This window comes from Oncorhynchus clarkii, chromosome 1, assembly GCF_045791955.1.
Source record: "Oncorhynchus clarkii lewisi isolate Uvic-CL-2024 chromosome 1, UVic_Ocla_1.0, whole genome shotgun sequence".
Classification (NCBI taxonomy): Eukaryota; Metazoa; Chordata; class Actinopteri; order Salmoniformes; family Salmonidae; genus Oncorhynchus; species Oncorhynchus clarkii.
The window spans coordinates 75,765,752-75,791,278 of NC_092147.1; the positions used below are offsets into that span (position 1 = coordinate 75,765,752).

The following is a 25,527-nucleotide window of genomic DNA, read 5'->3' on the forward strand; positions in this document are numbered from 1 at the left end:
GGTATTTGTTGTAACTGTATGTTTTGTTAATGGTGTTGATATTTTGTATACAGCTACTGGATGTCTCAAAGGGAAATGTAGTTTTATGGGGAAATGAAGGCAATGTAGCAAATGCATGAATATAGCCAATATTTTTATAGTTACTGTTATTTACATGGTGCTGCTGTATAGACCACGGTTGAAGTCTAAATTCTGAAAAAAAGTTTTATTTTCAAAATGGAACTCCTGAATTGACATCGCTTAATAGTTACATTTACGTCATTTAGAGGCGAAAGAAACGCACACCTATTTAGGGTAGATGCTGGCTAGCAGAGTAGAACACTTGAAAATTAAAGGACACTCTAGGAACTCGGATGCAATAATAACCTAATAACCAACGTTTGGACAGACAAGCTGTCTTCATCAGGGTACAATGACAAACACTGCGGGGTGACTAGTTTATATCGTGTCAAAGGACACACAGGTGTCTATAATCATGGCCGGGTGTGGCCTGATATCAATGGTTAATTCTCAGATATAAAGATAACAAAAACATGAATGGATAGCATAGGATCATAGATACAATTTGGCTACATTTCCATCATTTAGCAGACGTTCTTTTTTGATAGTAATTTGCATTAGGCGCATAGCTATTGTCTATTGTGAGAGCATGCTCCTTATATTTTATCTTTATATATTTATGTTTATCTTTTGTAGCAGAACGAGATGTATTTTAATGTCAACAGAGTTGCCCAATTGAGTAAAGAACACTTTGGGGCTTATGGGTCTCTTAAGGAGATTGTTGCTAGCACTAGACAATCAGAAAGAGAGAGGAGGATTCAGGTATTGAATATGACAAGAGATAAAGTTAGTTTAATTATGTGCTACTGTTATATTTCAAGTCTAGTCTCCCTGGTTTATGTTTGTAGGTAGGTGGGTTTATTTGCAAGAATATTATTTTGTTTTGTGCCTTCACTTGAAACACTGTAGTTTAACACTGCAAAATCCAATACTGTGAACAATTATACTACTTTTGTTTAAACTTGATGGTTTGATGTGTGACATGAAGATTAAAGAACAAATTCCTCAAACTGTTGTTTTCAGATGTGAAAATGATTGGTTTCCTGTGTACATAGGGAGAACAACCATATGTTCTGTAGTTTTTGTAGTGTGGATTTATTTCTGTCTTTTCAGTCATCTTTTGTGACATTTAGAGATTCAAGAGCAGTGGTGGGATATTAAGCTACTACTGTACTTGAAACACCATATTACTCTACATCAATAAAGCACTTAAGCATGATCATTCACAGCAGTGTATAGAGTGGAAATTGAAATCTTTCATCCGGCATGCAAATCTGTGAGTAGTTTAAAGGTTGCAGATGGAGAGAACAGGCTAGTCTTGTTGAGAATTAATAGGTCGCTCTCATTTCACATGAGCAGTGCGTCACGAAATACTGTTCATTTGACGTCAGCCCTTTGTCCAGTGCCCTTTCATATTCTGTGTGTAGTGGTTGGAGCTTTGGTCATCCATGCTCACCAAGGTGTGTGTGTGTGTGTGTGTGTGTAATGAGCTGTCACATAAAATAACAAAAATGAATGTATGAGCTGTTTTAATTGTTAAATGACCACAATAGTGTGCAATTAAGAGGCATTGGGAAGTCATGATTTTTAGAAGTTGATGTCAAGTTATCAGGACATATTATTTGGGAATATATAAAAACATATCCTATAACAGGATTTTCCAAACCTGGTCCTGGAGCCCCCCCTGGGTGTGTTCAGTTTTTTTCCCTACACTACACAGCTGATTCAAACTCATCATTGAGCTTTGATTATTTGAATCAGCTGTGTATAGGGCAAAAACATAGTTTGGGTGACCCAGGACCGAGTTTGGGAAGCCTTGGCCTGTAACACACACAAATGCCTGTTTTTGGAAGTGCCACATAAACATGCAATACTCACTGGTGCCCACTGAGTGTCTCCCCTGCTACAGTTATAATAATGTACCTGACTAGCAAAGATTGTTAGTAGGGTATGGGTACGAGTATAACAAAGATTTTTGGTAGATTGTGAAAACTTGAAATTAAATATCCAAAATGTTACATAAAAATATATCCATCCCCCTTCTTTGAGTGACAGAACTTTGAGTAAGATAGTTTTGCCCATAAAATCATATAGCATGCACTGTAGTTGCTACATTGTAATTGCAATACTGTCAACATTGCGAGAACATAATAAGACAGGATTCATGGTAGGCAAGTCCTTTGTAGACTTTTTCTATTTGATTCATGTCTGTCTACTCTACACTGTTTCCAAACGAACCCTTGAATGCCCTATAATTGTTGATCCATTCACAAAACTGCATTTTGAATGAGATTCTTATGAGGGGCTGCTTTGTGCCTTTTGGGGGGGCAATTGGTGAGACAGTCCCTTCTCCTTTCTCTCAGTTCCCATGAAAAGGTTGACAAGTTCAAAATCTCATAATGAATGAAAGTGTTGTGGATGGATCATAGAAAAGAGAAAGAAAAAAACTTTGCAATTGTCCAGGCAGGAAGTTCACAGGTCAGGGTGAGATCTTTAAAATCTGTGGGGATGGCTGTAGGCCTGGTGCAGAATGAATGAATGACATGATCCTCCTAGACTTACACACTGTATCTCTCATCGAAAACTAGTGTTTGGAAAATGACAGCTCACAACTGGCTTGTTCTCAACACAATACACAATACTGATATGGTAGAGATGAGCAATACTTACATTTTGTGTTGTCATCATTAAAACGATGTGGACATTTTGTTAATTGTTGCATCATGGTGCAGTGGATTCTTTGCTGATGTCAACCTCTATGAATCAGGTTGACCTTTCAAACTACACTGGACAAGTGTTGGTCCCATGTTTCATGAGCTGAAATAAAAGATCCACAAAATTCTTCATACACACAAAAAGCTTATTTCTCTAAAATGTTATGCACAAATTTCTTTATGTCCCTGTTAGTGATCATTTCTCCTTGCCAAGATAATCCATCCACCTGACAGGTGTGGCATATCAAGAAGCTGATTAAACAGCATGATCATTACACAGGTGCACCTTGTGCCAGGGACAATATAAGGCTCTAAAAGGTGCAGTTTTGTCACACTACACAATGCCACAGATGTCTCAAGTTTTGAGGGAGTGTGAAATTGGCATGCTGACTGCAGGAATGTCTACCAGAGCTGTTAATTTAATGTTAACCTCTACCATAAGCTGCCTCCAATGTTGTTTTAGAGACTTTGGCAGTACGTCCAACCGGCCTCACAACCGCAGACCACTTACTTGTATGGCGTCGTGTGGGCGAGCGGTTTGCTCATGTCAACATTGTGAACAGAGTGCCCCATGGTGGGGTTATGATATGGGCAGGGATAAGCTACGGAAAACAAACACAATTAAATTTTATCGATGGCAATTTGAAAGCACAGAGATACCGTTAACGACCCATTTGTTTTTTAAGGTATCTGTGACCAACAGATGCACATCTGTATTTCCAGTCATGTGAAATCCGTAGATTAGGGCCTAATAAATATTAGAAATTGTTGCATGTTGCTTTTATATTTTTTTTCAGTATAAATTGAACAGAAATGAAAGCCAATGCTTAGTGGATTGATTATTAGAAAATAGAACATGGTGGTACATGAAAATGGAATACCTGTCAGACAAATTACATAACTTGTTATTATGAGGAGTATTAGTGATACCGCTGCTGCTTTCCAATGTGAAAAAGGAACTGACCATGTTTAGCATTCTATCCAAGAGTCATGTGTGGCTCGGATGAGGTACATTTAGCTGATTACTCATCAAACACTTATTTTTAATCCTGTCTTCTCCCCTCACACACGCACAGATGACACACACAAATGATGTACCAACACATTGGCTAACTGTAACTAATAATAACATTCCTGATGACAAATCATGTTGACTGACAGAAATGGGATGTAAATAGGTTATGTTTCTACACATTTCTTGGCAACGGTAAGTTGATTGTGTGGTGCTACCATTTATCACTGGACCTTTACCATATGCCAGCCGTTGACATTATCATCTCAACTCTGCTTATACATTTAACAGGGACTTGAGTTGTGCGCACTGAAACTCATCTAGTCCATTTGGAAGTGACATTCTAAACATACATTATATATACAAAAGTATGTGGTCACCCCTTCAAATAAGTGGATTTGGCTATTTCAGCCACACCCGTTGCTGACAGGTGTATAAAATCAAGCACACAGCCATACAATCTCCATAGACAAACATTGGCAGTTGAAGGGCCTTACTGAAGAGCTCAATGACTTTCAACGTGTCACTGTCATAGGATGCCACCTTTCCAACAAGTCAGTTCGTCAAAATGTCTGCCCTGCTAGAGCTGCCCTGGTCAACTGTAAGTGCTGTTATTGTGAAGTGGAAACGTCTAGGAGCAGCAACGGTTCAGCCATGAAGTGGTAGGCCACACAAGCTCACAGAACTGAACCACCGAGTGCTGAAGCCCCTAGCGTGTAAAAATCGTCTGTCCTCGGTTGCAACACTCGCTACCGACTACCAAACTGCCTCTGGAAGCAACGTCAGTACAATAACTGTTTGTCGGGAGCTTCATGAATCAGGTTTACATGGCCATGCCTAAGATCACACAAGCCTAAGATCACCATGTGCAATGCCAAACATCAGCTGGAGGATTCTGGAGCAGTGGAAACGCATTCTCTGGAGTGATGAATCACGCTTCACCATCTGGCAGTATGACGGTCAAATCTGGGTTTGGTGGATGCCAGGAGTATGCTGCCTGATGCATAGTGCCAACTGTAAAGTTTGGTGGAGGAGGAATAATGGTCTGGGGCTGTTTATCATAGTACGGGCTAGGCCCCTTAGTTCCAGTGAAGGGAAATCTTAACGCTACAGCATACAATTGCATTCTATTCCAACTTTGTGGCAACAGTTTGGGAAGGCCCTTTCCCGTTTCAGCATAAAAATGTCACTGTGCACAAAGCGAGGTCAATACAGAAATAGTTTGTCGAGATCGGTGTGGAAGAACTTGAATGCCCTGCACAGATCCCTGACCTCAACCTCATCGAACACCTTTGGGATGAATTGGAACGCCTGCGAGCGTTCCAGCTGCGAGCGAGGCCTAATAAATATGTGAAATTGTTGCATGTTGCTTTTAGATTTTTGTTCAGTATAAATTGAACAGAAATGAAAGCCAATGCTTAGTGGATTGATTATTAGAAAATAGAACATGGTGGTACATGAAAATGGAATACCTGTCATAGTACGGGCTAGGCCCCTTAGTTCCAGTATTTGGGGAGTTAATCCAGAGGCCTAATCGCCCAACATCAGTACCCGACCTCAGTAATGCACTTGCGGCTGAATGTAAGCAAGTCCCCACAGCAATGTTCCAACATCGAGTGGAAAGCCTTCCCAGAAGAGTGGAGGCTGTTATTACAGCAAAGGGGACCAAATCCATATTAACTCCTATGATTTTGTAATGAGATGGTCAATGAGCAGGTGTCTACACACTTTTTGTTATATAGTGTTTAGTGTATATCAGTATCTTGTTGGCTCTGTATTTATCATTTTATTTAAATGTCACCTTGACTATAGGATTCATAAAGCCACCTTGGTTAAGTCTAAATGTCTGCTTAATCATAACTTTTCACCCTGTAACACAAACTCAAACGGACAATATGAAATCGAGCATATGAAGTCAGTGGGCCTGGCCAGCGAGAATGTTTGAATATTCCTCTGCCAGAGATAATAAACCTCTCAAATGGGAAACAAGCCCCATTAGTAACAGACCCCAAGTCCTCGGAGTCCCTTGGTCACAGTGCAGGGACCCTATGTCGAGAGGAAACAAGCAGAGAGAATGAGCTGTTAGTGGATTGGAGCCAGGAGGCCCTGCACTTGCAAACCAAATCTTAAGCTCAATCTTCTCCCCGCCTCCCTCTCTCTATCCCTCTTCCTCCTTTTCTCCCTGAAAGGCCAGCTTGGATCTAAGGCTCAGGCCAGAACCTTTGTTTTCCTTGGAAGCTGTGTAAACACATTAAGGGGCTTTATGAAACCAGTGGGCTGGATTCTTAAGCATGAAACAAGGTCAGAAAGACAATCAGTGATGACAAATATGACTTTTTTTTGCAGTCAATAGCGTTTTTCAAATGTTTCTCTGTTGACAGAATGTAGTGCATGCAAGATTTTGCCCCCCTTCACCCAAGAATACTTTGTCGTCAATGAGTTGTTGTTTTTATCTGATTTACAGTGCCTTCTGAAAGTATTCAGACCCCTTGACCTTTTCCAGATTTTGTTACATTACAGCCGTATTCTAAAATGTATTAAATACTTTTTTCCCTCATCAATCTTCAGTACACACAATACCCCATAATGACAAACAAAAACAGGTTTTTAGAAATGTTTTACTAATTTAGAAAATATTCTAAAATGAAATATCACGTTTCCATAAGTATTCAGACCCTTTACTCAGTACTTTGTTGAAGCACCTTTGGCAGCGATTACAGCATAGAGTCTTTTTGGGTATGATTCTATAAACTTGGCACATCTGTATTTGGGGAGTTAATCCCATTCTTGTCCTGCAGAGATGATTGTCCTTCTGGAAGGTTTTCCCATCTCCACAGAGGAATCTAGAGCTCTGTCAGTGACCATGGGGTTCTTGGTCACCTCCCTGACCAAGGCCCTTCTCCCCCGATTGCTCAGTTTTGCTGGGCGGCCAGCTCTAGGAAGAGTCTTGGTGGTTCCTAACGTCTTCCATTTAAGAATGATGGAACCCACTGTGTTCTTATGGATCTTCAATGCTGCAGCATTTTTTGGTACCCTTCCCCAGATCTGGGCCCCGACACAATCCTGTTTCGGAGCTCTACGGACAATTCCTTCGACCTCATGGCTTGGTTTTTGCTCTGACATGCACTGTCAACTGTGGGACCTTATATAGACAGGTGTGTGCCTTTCCAAATCATGTCCAATCAATTGAATTTACCCCAGGTGGATTCCAATCAAGTTGTAGAAACATCTCAAGGATATTCAATGGAAACAGGATGCACCTGAGATCAATTTTGAGTCTCATTGCAAAGGGTCTGAATACTTATGGAAATAAGGTATTCTTGTTTTTTCCAAAAATGTGTTTTCACTTTTTCATTATGGGGTATTGTGTAATGATTGCTCAGATGTTTTGTTTATTTAATCAATTTTAGAATAAGGCTGTAACGTAATAAAATGTGTAAAAAGTCAAGGGGTCTGAATACTTTCCGGAGGCATTGTATCTACAATTGATATGTTCCATATAAAGTGTGGTAACAGAAGGAGACAGAAAACCAATGTTGTCAACTGATGTTTCCCCGAGTATCGATGTCATAATACCATGTCAGTGTAATAATACAATGTCAGTGTAAAAATACAATGTCAGTGTAATAATACCATGTCAGTGTAATAATAACTGAACGGTCCTCTCAAGCCCTCTACCTTATAGTGGTGTAGTGGTCTGGGTGTAGCTAGTGCAGAGGAATCAGGCTCAGGACAGCAGAGATGAGTAACACAAGTAACTTTACTCAAATATTCCAATAACATGTTGTAGTACCGAGCCCACAATAACGGACCAAACATACATAAAACAATCACGCACAAAAACCATGGGGAAAACGGAGGGTTAAATAATGAACATGTAATTGGGGAATTGAAAACAGGTGTGTAAAACAAAGACAAAACAAATGGAAATGAAAAGTGGATCGGCGATAGCTAGAAGGCCGGTGACGTCGACCGCCGAACGCTGCCCGAACAAGGAGAGGGACCGACTTCGGCGGAAGTCATGACAGTACCCCCCGCCCTTGACTCGCGGCTCCAGCAGCGCGTCGACACCGACCTCGGGGACGACCCTGAGGACGAGGCGCAGGGCGATCCGGATGGAGGCGGTGAAACTCCCGCAGCAACGAAGGGTCCAAAAGGTCGACACCCAGCATCTCTCCTCCGGACTGTACCCTTCCCACTCCACGAGGTACTGAAGGCCCCTCGCCCGACGCCTCAAGTCCAGTATGGCTCGAACAGCATACGCCGGGGCCCCCTCGATGTCCAGAGGGGACGGAGGAACCTCACGCACCTCAGACTGGAGTGGACCAGCCACCACCGGCCTGAGGAGAGACACATGGAACAAGGGGTTAATACGGTAATCGGGGGGAGCTGTAACTTGAAGCAAACCTCGTTCAGTCTCCTCAGGACTTTGAATGGCCCCACAAACCGCAGGCCCAGCTTCCGGCAGGGCAGGCAGAGGGGCAGGTTTTGGGTCAAGAGCCAGACCCTCACTGCGGTGGCAGCTGGTGCTCACTTTCTGACGCCTCACGGCCCATTGCAGGTGCACCGCAGGAGCCTCGATCTGGTACTGATGCCAATGTGCCAGAACCGTCTGATACCCCAGTATGCACTGGAAGGGGGAGAGGTTAGTGGAGGAGTGGCAGAGTGAGTTTTGGGACATCTCTGCCCAGGGGATGAACCCCGCCCACTCCCCCGGCCGGTCCTGGCAATAAGACCGCAGAAATCTAACCACATCCTGGTTTACTCTCTCCACCTGCCCGTTACTCTCGGGATGAAAACCCGAGGTAAGGCTGACCGAGATCCCCAGACGTTCCATGAACGCCCTCCAGACCCTTGACGTGAACTGGGGACCTCGATCAGACACTATATCCTCAGGCACCCCGTAGTGCCGGAAGATGTGTGTAAACAGGGCCTCTGCAGTCTGTAGGGCAGTCTGTAGGGCTTCCCACTAAGGCGGAGCACTGTCCGACCGATGCCAGGATGACCAGAGGAGGATGACGTGTGGGCCCAATAGATCAAACGGTCGCGGACAGCAGACGGAACGTACAGACACCCAGCTGGACACTGGAGGGGAGTGGGCTCTGTACGTAATGCCCAATCGATGTCCGCATCCAGCTCCCACACCACCGGTGCCACTTGACAAGAGGCCGGAAGTATGGGACTGTGATCTATGGACCGCTCCTCTGTGTCATACATCCGGGACAGTGCGTCTGCCTTAGCGTTCTGGGTACCTGGTCTGTAGGACAGGGTGAAAACAAAACAGGTAAAGAACATGGCCCACCTTGCCTGGTGAGGGTTCAGTCTCCTCGCCGCCCGGATGTACTCCAGAATGCGGTGGTCAGTCCGATTGCTGAGAGAGCATGGCTCCTATCCCAGCCTCGGACTCGTCCACCTCCACTATGAACGCCAAAGAGGGATCCGGATGAGCCAACACGGGAGCCGAGGTAAACAGAGCCCTCAGGTGACCAAAAGCCCTGTCCGCCTCAGCTGACCACTGCAGTCTCACCAGTCCCCCCTTCAGCAGTGAGGTAATGGAAGCCACTACCTGACCAAAGCCCCGGATAAACCTCCGGTAGTAGTTGGCAAACCCTAGAAACCGCTGCACTTCCTTTACCGTGGTGGGAGTTGGCCAATTACACACGGCTGAAATGCGGTCACTCCCCATCTCCACCCCTGAAGTGGAAATGCGGTACCCTAGGAAGTAGACAGACTGTTGTAAGAACAGACATTTCTCAGCCTTGATGTACAGGTCATGCTCCAACAGTCGACCAAGCACCCTGCGCACCAGGGACACATGCTCGGCGCATGTAGCGGAGTATGTCAGAATGCGTCGCTATACACCACTACACCCTGCCCGTGCAGGTCCCGGAAAATCTTGTCTACAAGGCCTGGAAGACTGATGGAGCATTCATCAACCCGTACGGCATGACAATGTACTCATAGTGCCCTGAGGTGGTACTAAATGCCGTCTTCCACTCGTCTCCCTCCCGGATACGCACCAGATTGTAAGCGCTCCTGAGATCCAATTTTGTGAAGAAGCGCGCCCGTGCATTGACTCTATCGCACTGGCTATGAGAGGCAGCGGGTAGCTGTACCTCACAGTGATTTGGTTGATACCTCGATAGTCAATGCACGGGCGCAGACCTCCATCCTTCTTCTTCACGAAAAATAAACTTGAGGAGGCAGGTGAAGTGGAGGGCTGAATGTTCCCCTGCCCCAGGGATTCGGAGACATAGGTTTCCATAGCCGCCGTCTCCTCCTGTGACAGGGGATACACATGACTCCTGGGAAGTGCTGCGTCTACCAGGAGATTTATCGCACAATCCCCTCGATGGGGTGGTAATTGAGTCGCCCTCTTCTTATAGAAGGCGAGAGCCAAATCGGCATATTCAGAGGGGATGCGCACAGTGGAGACATGGTCTGGACTTTCCACCGTAGTAGCACCGACGGAAACCCCTAAACACCACCCCTTGAGAGCCCTCTGTTGCCACGAAATAGTGGGGTTATGACATGCCAACCAGGGTAGGCCCAGCACCACGGGAAACGCAGGAGAATCAATAAGGAAAAGACGGATTCTCTCCTTGTGACCCTCCTGCGTAACCATGCCCAGTGGAGATGTGACCTCCATAATTAGCCCTGACCCTAATGGTTGACTATCTAGGGCATGCACAGGGAAGGGCATATCCACAGGAACAATGGGGATCCCTAAACTATGGGCAAATGGGCCTCCCGGGTGGCGCAGTGGTTAAGGGTGCTGTACTGCAGCGCCAGCTGTGCCATCAGAGACTCTGGGTTCGCGCCCAGGCTCTGTCGTAACCGGCCGCGACCGGGAGGTCCATGGGGCGACGCACAATTGGCCTAGCGTCGTCCGGGGTAGGGATGTCCTTGTCTCATCGCGCACCAGCGACTCCTGTGGCGGGCCGGGCGCAGTGCACGCTAACCAAGGTTGCCAGGTGCACAGTGTTTCCTCCAACACATTGGTGCGGCTGGCTTCCAGGTTGGATGCGCGCTGTGTTAAGAAGCAGTGGGTTGGGTTGTGTATCGGAGAACGCATGACTTTCAACCTTCGTCTCTCCCAAGCCCGTACGGGAGTTGTAGCGATGAGACAAGATAGTAGCTACTACAACAATTGGACACCACGAAATTGGGGAGAAAAAGGGGTAAAAATTCTACAAAAAAAAAACTATGGGCAAATGCTCTGTCAATAAAATTCCCAGCTGCTCCTGAATCTACGAGCGGCGAAAACTCAGGAAAATGTGAGTGAGCTTGGTGCCAACGCACATGGGGTGACACAAGAGTGCCATGCCTACTGCCTCGACTCCCAGAGGAACCTCCCAGCACCGACCAGCAGTGTGCCCTCTGCGGCCACAAATGGTACAGGGAACGGCCCCTCCTCTGGTCGCGCAGCACCTCCCAGCTCCATGGGCGTTGGAGCGGTGGTGCTGGGGGATGGAACTGACAGGCCCCGATCCGGGCGTCCGCGGGTAGCCAGCAGGTTATCCAGGTTATCCAGCAGGTTATCCAGCCAGCTGGTCAAACATGAGAGTGGTGCAGGCCAACTCCCGACGGACGTCCTCGCGCAGACTGCATCGGTAGTGAACGATCGTTCCATCCCGCGCTGGCGGCCAGGGTCCAGAAGTCCAAGGCGAACTCCTGTGCGCTCCTCGTCACCCCTGCCTAAGGTGGAACAGACGTTCACCCGCCGTTCTACCCTCAGGCGGGTGGTCGAAAACTACTTTCGGGTGAACTCTGCATAATGGTCCAACGCCACTTCTCCTTCCCCCCATACGGCGTTGGCCCACTCCAGGGCTTTCCCTGAGAGACAGGAGACGAGGGCGGACACGCTCTCACGTCCCGAAGGAGCCGGGTGGACAGTCGCCAAGTAGAGTTCCAGCTGGAGTAGGAACCCCTGGCATCCGGCAGCCGTCCCATCATACTCCCTCGGGAGCGCGAGCCGAATCCCACTGGGACCGGGTGAAGGAGGGGTGAACAGTGGTGCCTGTTGTAGTGGTGCCGGTGGAGGCGCTGGAAGAACTCCTCCTCTCTCCCATCGGTCCATCGTCTGCAGCATGCGATCCATGGCGGTGCCGAGACGTTGCAACATGGTCGCATGCTGCTGGACGCTTCTCCTGCTGTCTCCATTTTTGGGTGTGTGATTCTGTAATGGTCTGGGTGTAGCTGGTGCAGAGGAGTCAGGCGCAGGACAGCAAAGATGAGTAACACAAGTAACTTTACTCAAATATTCCAATAACGTGTCGTAATACCGAGCCCACAATAACGGACCGAACATACATAAAACAATCACGCACAAAAACCATGGGGAAAACAGAGGGTTAAATAATGAACATGTAATATGGGAATTGAAACCAGGTGTGTAAAACAAAGACAAAACAAATGGAAAATTAAAAGTGGATAGGCGATGGCTAGAAGGCCGGTGACGTCGACCGCCAAACGCCGCCCGAACAAGGAGAGGGACCGACTTCGGCGGAAGTCGTGACAAGTGGCTCCCGATTGGCGCAGCGGTCTAAGGCACTACATCTCACTGCTAGAGGCGTCACTACAGACCCTGGTTCGATCCCAGGCTGTTTCACAACCGGCCATGATCGGGAGTTCCATAGGGTGGTGCACAATTGGCCCAGCGTCGTCTGGGTTAGGGAAGAGTTTGGCCAGCGTAGGCCGTCATTGTAAAATAAGAATTTGTTCTTAACTGACTTGCATAGGCAAAAATAAAGGTTAAATGAATAAAAAAAAATGTTTTGCTCTAGTTGGGACCAACTGTTCACTAACAAAGATTGGGGCTATAAGTAGAAGTTGTTTATAAGACTGTATCAGTTAGCAGTTAGCCACTCCTTATTCATCCTTGGGGATAAGATAGCATGTGTGGAGACTGTCCAACAGCCCTGCTTCCTGCAAATACCCAGTGGAGTGTCGGGAGCGCACACATTGACTCTGGTTTGAGAGACCCAACAGCTCTAAGCACATTATATCCATCATGACCTTGAGAGTGATTCTGGAAAACATAAATCCTGTTTATTGCCCAAGTGTAGCATTCGATGTGAGGAATTTTTGGGGAAATAGACTTGTCTTGCCAAAGCACAGTGGATATCTGTTTAAGATTAAACCCCAAATAGCCCTATGTAATTTAACTGCAACAATGCCCTATTACCATACTGCTGTTTCACAACAAATCAAGCCAAGTGGAGTCCTCCACAGCTCATTGCAGGCCCAGAAGCATAACCTTGATGTTGTTTTCAAAGATGCTACTGCTGCTCTCGCAGAATTTCTAAGACACAGTGATAAATATACAAGTGGTGTATGGGGTTTGCTGGCAAAACAAGTCCACAAATAAACAGCTTCTTGCAGATATAAATCGTGCTTGTTTTGTTTGGACAGAAACACCACAATGGAAGCAAGGAGGCATGACAGAGTCCTCTTGCTTTAGCTATGCTTCTTGCTAAGCTTTGCTTTAAATTTAGCTCTCCAGAGTTTCCACCTGCTTCCATCGAGTTGATACCTCACACGAACCCCAAATAGGGTATCAACCTATTCAATCAAGGGTGCAAAACCCATTTATAATGTGGTTAGGCTATGCATAAAATGATCTGTTGCTGCAATATGCGGATCTGGGAGCCAAGAAGAAGCGGAACAAGGGAATGGACGTGGGCTTTTGTTTCATTTCCTACACATGAGTGTATCCTATTTTTAGATTTTAAAGTTGACTGTCATGGGTGCATGTGTGTGTGTGCTCTGAATATCGAGAATTCTGGAGGGAAAATAACAAAAAACAACCCGATGAGGAACGATTACCAAATGTGCCACCATCTGTCACTCTTTTTAGATAACATGCAAAATAGCTCCCATGACAGGTCACACATGATTCATAAAATAAACTTGGGTGGCCAAATTGTTAAAAGGCATTTCGGTTTTTGTAACCTACATTGGGCTTGCTGCTGGGTGAGATTAATAGACCCTCTTATTTTCCAGAGGAAATTCTACCATTCTTTCAATGTCTAATGCTGCTCAGCTTTTTCCATTGATAGAATAATAAATGAGTTTAGTCTTATATGGTAGGCATACTCATACTAAACTGCTGCCACTGCTGCTCTCTGTATGGTCCAGAATCAGTCAACTCATGTAGAAAGGTCAACAACTTCACAGCTGTTCCCCTTTAATGAGGTGAGGAATGGTATTTTGGTTATTGTAGTACATAATTAAGTAATAGTATTATCTCTCACAATTGTGTATTATTTAAGACGTGTAATTGAAAACAGTATCATAAAAAATAGCATACACATTTCATATGCATTATTTTTTTATCTAATAATGATGTGTTTTGGGGGAAGATAAATACTAATACAGTCCATTATTAAATCAAATTTCCCATGATGCCCCGCGTTACGTACGAAGCGTTTTCTTTGCGGACGTGTGTGAAAGATATCCATGAATGGTGTGATGGGAGATACATTTGCGGTTGTGCCAGGCAGTGTACCCCTCACTTAAAATTGTATTAGACCTTCTGCTTTATTTATGTTTTATTTGAATGTGAAGTTGGAATATATATTTCACTGGGTTTAATCAATCATTATCAAGGAGAGAGAGGCAGGCAGAATCATCGGCAGCTGTGCTTGGAGCCCTAGCCTGCTGCTAAAGCTAGCAAGCGCGAGACTTCACGGGCTAGTTAGCGATCATGCTTCGAGACAACATGACCTCCATCGTACAGAAAATTGCTAGACAGGCGCTTGTAACTTTTAGAAACCCATCTTCATTTGGTGATAAAGCGTTTTTGGGTAATCAATGTAAACTCCAAAGCCTCATGACCGAAATTAGAGCTGCGGATCTGAAGATCGCGCCAAGGAAAGTTGACAGCGCTTCTACGCCTTTGCCACACAACCCCCCGGTCACATACATGCACATATGCGAGACAGACGAATTCAGCATGGGGGTGTTTCTGCTAAAAAGCGGTGCTTCCATCCCCTTGCACGACCACCCGGGAATGTACGGAATGTTGAAAGTTATGTATGGCAAGGTCAGGATCACCTGTTTTGACAGGTTGGACAAATCAACCAGCGTGGCCAGTGACACGCAATTCAGCCCTCCACTGCTACCTTTTCAGAGAGGTGCGCTGAGGAGGTCGATACTCGGGTCGGTCGGGGAGTTTACAGAAGAAAGCGGGCCGTGTATCTTGACCCCTGACCGAAACAACCTTCACCAAATCGATGCAGTCGATGGGCCCACCGCTTTCCTCGATATTTTGGCACCCCCATATGATCCAGACGACGGGAGAGACTGTCATTATTACAAAGTTCTGCAGTCTGCCCCGGATTCTGAGGACAAAAAGGCTGACGGTCAAAAAGAAGTTTGGCTGATGGAAGTATCCCAACCTTCTGAATTCTGGTGTGGTGGTGAACCATACCCCGGCCCTGAAGTGAAGATCTGAAGCGCACTAGCTATGAACGCTGAATTGATTTGTGAACAATTGATTCTCAGGACCATGTCAAAACAATATGTAAATGTATGACTCCTACAATTATGGAATGGGATGTGTCACAGTGCTGTGTAATGAGAACACATGTCTTGTGAACTAAAAGCACTTATCCTAAGTTGGACTATGCATTCTGCCTGTAATGAAAGTACTTAAGCAGTTGATAAATTGTGATCTTTGCACATCAGCTCTAATGTATTTGAATTTTTGATAAGCATTTCATGTCTTGAAATGAACTGAAACCATACACATTTACTCAAAATAAAAACATAAAAGTGTATTAAAACTAAATGGCTAATTGGTGGTGTTCAAGCACTTTAAAATGTCAAAATCCATGATTTGCTCAGCATGTTTTGATTGGGTCAAACTACATTATTTGAGTTAATCCCATGGGACATGGATTACTGAATGACCATTTTATAAATTGCTTCATTAATTGAGCTTCCCTAATTAAACTTAAATCCCATAATAACCTTGCTTGCTTCATCATTTTGGGAGCTTGGCTCAATGTGCTGTGCTTTTAGGAGAGCACTATTGAATTCATTGCTTGTGACCTAGGGGCCTCTTGTGGACATACTGGGTATTACCTCAGAAGGACAATGTGACTAGTAGCTCACTGTACAGTTGGAGTTTTTACAGCATAAACCTTGACCTATACAGTAGCCTATAGTCTACTTTCAAATTACCAAAATAAGACAAAAAAAATAAACATTCTACAACACAAAGTGGATTTCATTGTTGTTTAAATAATAAACCATGTCCTTTGCCCAGTTATTTAATTTGGATTAGGTTTAAGAATACATTAGTGAAACAATGAACAAACACACAAACAAGCAGTTATCTATGTCACCAACGACAACATATTCTACATTTATTGCAAGAAGCATCAAGTCAGTTAAAAAACAATGCTCAGTGTGTAAAAACATGTCAAATGACGCATGTCAAATGAACGTACTTCTCCTTAGTTACTTTCTGTAATGATCTTACACAGATTTTACTTTCATCTTCATCCAACAAGTAATAGGAGATTTTTTTTTTTAAATTAAAACTTGAGCAATTCAGTTCTTAATTGTCTCTTTTGACAGTACAGGGCTTCCAGTTTTTACACACATCTCTAACCCCCCACTCTCAAAACTGGATGTGAGGATAATATACAGGAACTACACGCCCCTGGCCAGACCACTCAGCTCTGTGATATTGGTCATGGCACTCCTTTCCCAGCTATAATGCAGGAATACCCATCATGGTCTCATCTCTTGTGGGAAGTCTCTCAACACTGGCAAACGTGAGGCTACTTGCTGGCTGATACCACTCAGTGTTGGAGCTGAGTCTTGCTCCTTGCTGGCTATTCAGCATCTCTGACTATTTCCCCACCTACTCTATTGAAACACTTTCTATACTGAGCACTTGTGTTTGTGCACATTTACAGTTAAGTTATGAAAAAATGTATTCTATACCTAATATAAATGTGATAGCTCTGTCCGTTTATGTTGTTATTCATTCAGCACCATATATCCAAATGCATTAGTCAACCTTAATTAACCCTAGTCTGCTAAATTCAGTGTGAATGTTTGATTTGGATATTATTTAATTAATTGGTGCTGCAGGGAAACATAATTTATCTGAATGTTTAAAACCATTCTGCCTGGGTCATTATGATGACTTTTTCTCTTTCTGTCTTAAGTGAATTTTCGTGTGTCTCCTTCTTTCATCACTCCTGGCAAACTTTCTTCCACAGTGGTCACAGGAGAAGGGTTTTTCTCCAGTGTGTGTCCGGATGTGCGTAGTGAGGTGGTCGCTGCGACTGAAACTGCGCATGCAGATCCGACACTGGAAGGGTTTGTGCCCTGTGTGGATCCTAACGTGTCTGCTCAGCTCGTCCGACCGCGAGAACCTCCTATCGCAGCTCTCTGCTGGGCAAGGGTATGGTCGCTCATGGACAGGCGTTTTGCTTGGGAGGTTTGGATACTTTCTCGGTCTCAATATTGGCCTCAGGGGTAAGTTCGAAGTGTTGTAGGGATTTGGTGGACAAGGGCCCTCTATCGCAGGTCCCCCAAGCGTAAAATTCCTTATTGTGTTCAGAGGTGTCAGAGGTGGTGGAACCCTCAGAGAGTCCAGTGAATATGGTAACGCTTTCCTGTCAGGAAATGCCTGGATGTCTCGTTGGCAGTTTGGCTGGAAGAACCCGCTGTAGTCAGGCATGATGTTTAAGAGGGCGCTGTCCACTGTTGACTTTGGTGATGTATAGGATGAGTACGACGGTTGTGGATAAGACATGGGGCAGGTCGACGTTGCCAGGTAGGTTGATTGATCCTGGTACATTTCCCCGGTACAAGAGTAAGACGGCGTAGCATACATGTGGTTTATATCGTGTTGACTCTGCGCCATGGTGCAGCTCACAGTTCCTGCGTAAAGGTTTGGTGGTTCAGGCGAGGGCGAGGTAGACACCGGGGACGAAGCTGCCACCCTTATGTCAGCACTAGCTACGTTAATGGCACCCCCGGGATTCCAGTATTCTACACCTCTAGAATTGATCGAGACCTTCCCGGTGTATGCCACAGCCTGAGTGCGCGGTGGCTGCGTAAAGTTGCCGTGGTAAATAAACTCGAGGGTGCCCCTTTCTTCACTAAAACAATCACCTGCGAAGCAAAGAAAAAATAAATGTTAGTTATGTCTCCAAAAAACGTTGATTATTGCTTTTACGCAAGGATTTTTACTTTAACGCTTTTTGTTTTTCGCGCGGTTGCGCACCACTTTGTGGTTTTGTAATGGGTATGTAGGAGGTTTCAAGTCACAACGATTAAGAACAAATACATTGATTTACCATAGCAGACCATCTACTTGATTAATATTGACCAATAATATGGATTATCCTCAATTTAGGATAATCTCAAATATGACTAATAATGCATTTTAATCCTCACATTTTTGTAAAGTTGATGAGGACATATGGCTTCTTTTCTATTGGCCATAACAGCAAAATAGAAATGAATATTTAATAAAAATATATGAAATTAATTCTTACCCCCCTTGGTTTCACCCAATTGGTCGTGCTGTTTCCAATATGACTCAACTTTTAACCCAGTTCCCGTCTCTGGCAATGATGCGGATATTTCCTCTTCCATTGAATAGATTACCTCTTGAATGTCTTGTATAAAACTACTGGTGGGTACCCAAACTTTGTCAATAGTTTTAGCTGTCATTTTTTTGACAAGACAGTGCGCTTCAAGCCTTTACGCGCCTTTACGCACACAATATATAACCTTCAGCTGTCATGGTAAAAACTCCCCAATGCTGTATTCTCTGCCATATCATATAGTGTTCCCTACGCGTGGGAAATATCATCTCATCTCGTTATATTATGGGGATGCAATATTGTAATATGCATTTAAAGGGAGTCTCTGAATGTCCCGGAACGTCACTGACCATACAAGGACTTGGTGGTTAAAAAAGGAAAAGGTTGGCCTAGGGTTGGGTCTCAGGCTTGATGACGACATCAATGAACACTTGTCAATGAATTAAAAAAATACATAACCAAAATTACTTTTATTTGTGCATCGTTGTTGTTAGCCTGTTTAAGTTGAGTAAATATTAACACATGTATGGCCTATTTTATTATCAATATAATAATCGACATGCTGCCAAAAGCCTGCAGGAATTCCGGTAACACTTCACCAAAAATGGATTTATCCGGTTTAATAGACGACACCCTCTTTTTACTTATATGGAATACATCCGCTAAATTGGTGTTCATGAAATATCGGGTCGTGCCAAGAAAGAAGCCCACACAGAAGCATACGAGAAGAACGACTTCCCGCACTGTGCTTTAGAGTGGAGCATTCCTTAGGAAAGTTGTATCAGTTGGTTAAAATTAAGTGTATTCATTTGTCGTTCTATATCCTTTTATAGTCTGGGCTAACATTTTGCAAAAATGGAAACTTGAATTGATCAAAGTGCTATATCTACGTACATGTTTTTTTGTTGTTGAAAAATCTGTATAGGTTAACAACACATTTATGAAGCCTTCATAAACCCTAAATTAGGCATGTGCTTCAGGATGCTTTAGAAGGAATATTCCTTAGCCTATAGCACCCTTTATGTAGTATGACTGTTTATAAATGATTTGTGCACTATATATGTAGTGCCATAAGTTGTCCATTTAGAGTTGTCCATTTAGAGTTGTCCATTTAAAGTTGGCCTGTTTGTAGCCTGTGTAAAGGAAGTTCATTAGATAAGCTATTAATCATTTGTGAATCGTGAGTTATGGGTTGCCCACATGTATAGACTGAAAATATGTATGACATATCTCTCCACCTACTCAAGACCCCACTGTATTGAAGGGATCATCTTGGGACAGCAACCCCTTCCTCTCTTCTCAGCAAGCTGCCCTCCGTTGGTGTAAATGACACCTGGCTGATGTCTGTAGGCTTACATGTGACAGGGTTGTTGATCCAAGGGCTGTGGTAGATAGTGATAAAGCAAGGGGAAGCCCTTTAAACACTGTCTCAAGCCCTGCATGTCCACTATGACACTCAGGTAATGAGACTGCTCCTCACGCAAGTAGAGCTAATTGCTATTCTGTCACAGGGGACACTGTCTCCTGATAATGGAGATGATCTTTGGTCTAAATATGCAAAATGTGTCTGACATGTTCCTAATGACATCATACTCCCTAGGAGTTGTTGGCATATTTGTTTCCGGAGGTAGGAATCCTTAAAAGACTGGAAACTTTCCACATATGCCACTGTAGGCTAATGTATGTCATTTTCTATACCCAATATGACAATGTAGGAGACACAAAAAAATTGTCCATAGGCTTTTTTATATTGTCTATAACACCAGCAACAACTTTAACACTTGTCCAATTGAACATGATAGACCTACTTAAATAAGACGAGAAGAGAGAAGAGAGAGGAGAGAAGAGAGAGAAAATAGAGGAGAGAGGAGAAAGAGAGAGAGAGAGAGAGAGAGAGAGAGAGAGAGAGAGAGACGGGGGGAGAGGGATGGGAGAGCAGAGGAGAGAAGAGAGGAGAGACAGAGAAGAGAGAAAGAGAGAAGAAAGAGAGGAGAGAGAAGAGAGAGAAGAGACAGACAATAGGGAGGAGAGAGAGAGTAGAGAAAGTGGAATTGAACATGATAGACTTACTTAAATAAGATGAGAAGAGAGAGAGGAGAGAAGAGAGAGAAGAGAGAGGAGAGAGAGAGGAGAGAGGAGAGAAGAGAGAGAGAAGAGAGAGAGAAGAGAGAGAGAAGAGAGGAGAGATGAGAGAAGAGAGAGAGAAGAGAAAGAGAGGAGAGAGAAGAGAGAGAGTGGAGAGAGAAGAGAGAGAGAAGAGAGGAGAGAAGAGAAAGAAGAGAAGAGAAGAGTAAGAGAGAGAGTGGAGAGAGGGGAGAGAAGAGGAGAGAAGAGAGGAGAGACAGAGAGAAGGGAAGGGAGAGATGAGAGAGAAGAGAGAGGAGAGAAGAGACAGACAAGAGAGAGGAGAGAAAGAGAAGAGAGAGAGAAGAAAGAGTAGAGAGAGCGGCGAGAAAGAGAGGAGAGGCAGATAAGAGAGATAGAAGAGAGATGAGAGAGAGAGATGAGATGTAAGAGAGAGAGAGGAGATAGAAGACAGAGAGAAGAGAGAGAAAGAAGAGAGAGAAGATAGAAGATAGAGAGAGGAGAGAGAGGAGAGATAATAGGAGAGAGAGAAGAGAGAGAGAGGAGAGTGAAAGGAGAGACAGAATAGAGAGAGAGATGAAAGAGAGAACAGAGAGAGGAGAGAAGAGAGAGAGAAGAAATAGAGAAGAGAGAGAAAGAGAAGAAAGGAGAGAGAGCAGATATAGAGGAGAGAAGAGAGAGAGGAGATATAGAGGAGAGAAGAGAGAGAGGAGTTAGAAGAGAGAGAGGAGATAGAAGATAGATAGGAGATATAGAGGAGAGAAGAGAGAGAGGAGTTAGAAGAGAGAGAGGAGATAGAAAATAGAGAGGAGATATAGAGGATATATAGAGGAGAGAAAAGAGAGAGGAGTTAGAAGTGAGAGAGGAGATAGAAGATAGAGAGAAGAGAAAGATAAGAAAGAGAGAAGAGAAAGAGAGGAATGACTAGTGAGAAGTTTAGGAACGGTGTTCCCTCCCTATCCCCTTTCCCCTTGTTGGGGGGAAAAGGGATCCCTTTTTAAGTACTCTTTTTAACGCCCACAGTTCCAAAAATGTTAGTGTATTGTGTGAACGCCGCCTTCCTCAGGCAGATGGGTTTTTTCCAGGTCCAGTGTCCGGCCGATAGGCTGCACAGCGTGCCTCCGTGGGGAATGGTGCCCTCCTTGCACCCCTCGCCCACGCTCCGCCACATTGAGCGGGATTTAGAGGGGGGGGGGCGTTTTGTGTTGCCTATGTCTCAGTGTCACCTAGGGGTCTGGAGAGCCCCGCATGACGATTAATCAAGTGTCATGTGTGGTTTTTGTTAATATGGATCTTTGTTTTCTATCACTAGGCTGATATAGGAGAATTTGCTTTGTTATTGTGTTGTGTTTTTTTTTGTCAAATAGTTAATACATTCCAAATATATCATGTTTGAGGTTTGCATTAAGCTATCTTATACATTAAAAACTGACCAGAGAATATCCATTCATAAATGCACATATTGCAAATGGAATGAATGTATGTCTAGATGTGTTTAAATCACCCCTGACTTGAATCTTAGACATCTTTGAAATCACAAAAAAACAGTTTTAAGAATGACTTTACACTACAGCATCAATAATTAATAGTACACTATTGTACCTCACTTTCTTTTGTGCTTACTTTCAAAACCCTCTATTGTGAAATTGAGGCCTGCTTGCTTGTCTAGTATTTTGAGCAGCAATAAGATACATTGTCCAAATTATAGCCTAGTAGCAGCCTACCAATACACAGTGGCACTCGTTAGAAGTAGTGTGTGTGTATACAGTGACATACTGTACTTCATCAAGAGTGAGTTGTATTTGTAATGGATCCTACTCTTCTATTTCCAAAAAGACATTGATTACACTACCTTCATTTCATACCTAACAGTTAACATATTGGGTATATATTGTCAAGGTTTTAATCATTTCATACCTAACAGTTAACATATTGGGTATATATTGTCAAGGTTTAAATCATTTCATACCTAACAGTTAACATATTGGGTATATATTGTCAAGGTTTAAATCATTTCATACCTAACAGTTAACATATTGGGTATATATTGTAAAGGTTTAAATCATTTCATACCTAACAGTTAACATATTGGGTATATATTGTAAAGGTTTAAATCATTTCATACCTAACAGTTAACATATTGGGTATATATTGTTAACATGTGTATTTAGAAAGTGATCTATTCTACATATTTTTTACAAGCTTAAAACAACAACACTGTAACTTTGGTCCGGTTTCCCGGACACAGAATGAGCCTAGTCTTAGACTTAAAGGTATGCTGTGTTTGGGGAAACGGGCCCTAAGATTTCTGCATGTTCAAGAAAACTGCAGTGGACAAAGAAAACACACACACACACACACACACACACACATGAAACAGCCCCTGGATTGCTTACCTGTAATATAACAAAGATACTGGTATGTCTCCTCGTTCAGGCCCCGAGGCAGTGATAGCAGGGCCTCAGATAGAGACAAATGCTTCTGCTGTGGCAGTCCCCTAACATCTGAGCAACCACAGTTACCCGCTAGATTCTTACTCCTCCAATGGAGTGGGTCATATAATGTTTCTTTTTCTGAGCGACTGATGGAAAAAGAAACAATAGGATTGTTCCCACTTCACTTTGCTTCCACCCTCACAGTTAAAATTGTTATGATAATGAAGTGGATTTGTGAGACCCAGCAGATTGGAATAGAAAAGCTCTCTTTGATCGGAGGAATCTGAGGTGTTTGGGTCACTCAAACCCCATGCCTGGGGCGTGGCCTGGGTGACAGCTGCTCTCATGACGATGGAACTCCAGGAGAGGGTCATCTCAGAGACCCAACAACCATCTATGAAGAATTAATTTCCAAAGAACATGTAGTTTTAGATTCCTCCAAATTTGGATGAGCTACATTGTAGCTTATGAGTTAACCCTCATTTGCTTCATATCCTCCATCAGGTGTCTCATGTGATTTTGGAAATGGAAAACACAGAAGATGCATTTAATGTGCATTTATTTGTTTTGACTTTTTGATTACCTAGATAGGTTGTTTATTCTTGTTCTAAAAGTGAGGGAATCGATGGACTGTGTGTGTCCATTGAGAACCACCGTTCAAAAACACAGGTTCAGATTATTTTTTAAAGTGCTTTATAATTGCTGAATAATCACACTGGGGTAGGGAAATTGTGTGTGTCTGTGTGTGTGCGTGTGTGTGTGTGTTTGTTTGTGTGTGTGTGTGTGTGCGTGTGTGTGTGTGTGTGAGAGAGAGAGAGAGAGAGAGAGAGAGAGAGAGAGAGAGAGAGAGAGAGAGAGAGAGAGAGAGAGAGAGAGAGAGAGAGAGAGGCACACAAGGGAATAACCCCCTCCCCACTAGGATGAGTGGGTAGATGCCCACGAGGAGATGGATGACTGTGCTCTGGAAGGTTGATGGGTGGTGTCATGTCTTAAAATATGAGACAAAGAGAAAAGGTCTTACTTGGCAAATAAAGGAAATAACTCACTGCTAGTTGTTTTACTTTATCTTGGGAAAACATGATGAAATACTGGAACAATTGATTATTAGAAACAATTATATCAACATGCCATATATATATATATATATAATGTCCCCTGTTCTTTAATTTGGGTGTTACAATCTCCGTTATTTATTATTCAGAATCATATTATATTTCAATAGTCAGACATGACCAACTTAAGAAAAACTCAGTTGAAAGTAAATTATTGTGCAAGCACAGAAGGATGTGTTATGTTCTTGCTGCTGTTTGATGTATTAATTAATCACAGAGAGTAGGCTATTGTATTCACCAGTGGGCTTACCAGTCCAGTGCAATCTCAAACACAAATGCAAATCTCAAACACAAACCGTTGTTCATCTACAACAATCTGATATCTGAATGTTGGCGCTGGATGGAAAAGTGTGCTCCTCAAATGGCTCATACTGTGTATCTATGAGGGCAGACAATATTGGCATAATGAGCTGCGTGTCAAAAGGACATGGGCATTTCACCCACCTATCAATCAAGTAGTGGTCAGAAGCCACGCAGTTAAACATAAATGGATTCTGTGCTGTTTGTTCAGCTTCAAGTCTGTAGGGTGATTGATGAACTGATGAATAGATAATGTAGACTACATTATTAGCCGACACAAGATACATTTGTTAAATTTGACTTTTAGGCTAGATTGGAAAATAGTATATAGCATGCATGCTACTCCCATAGGCTATTAGGCCCAGGAAGTTATGTATTTAAAGGCCCAGTGCAGTCAAAAAGTAGGATTTTTTTTGTGTTTTATATATATTGCCAAACTATGAGGTTGGAATAATACTGTGAACTTGTGAAAATTAGGATAATGCCCTTTCAGTGTAAGAGCTGTTTGAAAAGACTGCCTGAAATTTCAGCCTGTTTTGGTGGGATGGAGTTTTCACCAGGTAGTGAATTAGTTAAGAAAGAGAGTTCCTAACCTCTCTGCCAATTACAGCTAGTTTTCAGTTTTCCCCTCCCCACTCAGACCACTCCCAGACAGTCCTAGCAACATTCTTGTTTTAGAAATTGTTCTTTGCTAGGAATATATATACTTTTCCCCCCTCCGTTTTAATGGAAAACAATTACAGTAAGGTACTTAATTGTTACCCAGAAATGATTTGATATTGAGACAAAAATGGTTGCATTGGACCTTTAATAGATGTTGGCATTTTCCACATGATTAATTCCACAAAATGAACAGCCATATAACTGACTATAAAGAACTGACGATGATGTTTTTATTTTATTAATATGACTATTCCTGTATTCCGGACTATGTGAATGCAAAATGAACAACATGTGGGGAGAAAATTAAATGACAGGCTCCAATAACTTTCCATTTGGTGTTTGTCATGTAAATGTATTTACCTTGAATCACACATTAAGCTAAAACTGGATTATTTTTTGGGGCATACCAAAAAGAGCACATTAGCGTCATCAAGTGGATATGTGTTCCAATGTAAAGCTCAGTTCCCGTGATGCATCACGCCTCCATTTTTCATGTGACCCCAGACTGCCAATAAAATCGCGTTTAAGAAATTCCGCTTAATCTATTGGCTGTACATCTCGGATGAA

General features: G+C 43.4%; 2 protein-coding genes across 2 annotated transcripts; one reads left to right on the forward strand and one right to left on the reverse strand.

Annotated features, from left to right (window-relative positions):
- Positions 1-14,269: 14,269 nt before the first annotated feature.
- LOC139412532 (2-aminoethanethiol dioxygenase-like) lies at positions 14,270-15,471 on the forward strand. Its single transcript, XM_071159280.1, has one exon. It carries the CDS (start codon positions 14,495-14,497, stop codon positions 15,242-15,244), a length of 750 nt encoding a protein of 249 aa, XP_071015381.1. The 5' UTR covers positions 14,270-14,494; the 3' UTR covers positions 15,245-15,471.
- Positions 15,472-16,158: 687 nt separating this feature from the next.
- LOC139412516 (early growth response protein 2b-like) lies at positions 16,159-18,576 on the reverse strand. Its single transcript, XM_071159279.1, has 2 exons — positions 18,315-18,576; positions 16,159-17,928 (listed from the first exon to the last, which is right to left on the reverse strand). The coding sequence occupies exons 1-2, from the start codon at positions 18,490-18,492 to the stop codon at positions 16,943-16,945; spliced, it is 1,164 nt and encodes a 387-aa protein (XP_071015380.1). The 5' UTR covers positions 18,493-18,576; the 3' UTR covers positions 16,159-16,942.
- Positions 18,577-25,527: the final 6,951 nt, after the last annotated feature.

Bases quoted from the DNA above. Each gene is read 5' to 3' on its own strand.
- LOC139412532 (XM_071159280.1), top strand. From the start codon at position 14,495: ATGCTTCGAGACAACATGACCTCCATCGTACAGAAAATTGCTAGACAG.
- LOC139412516 (XM_071159279.1), bottom strand. From the start codon at position 18,492: ATGACAGCTAAAACTATTGACAAAGTTTGGGTACCCACCAGTAGTTTT. The intron at 17,929-18,314 runs GTAAGAATTAAT...TTTGCTTCGCAG, and splicing joins ATTGGGTGAAACCAAGGGGG to GTGATTGTTTTAGTGAAGAA.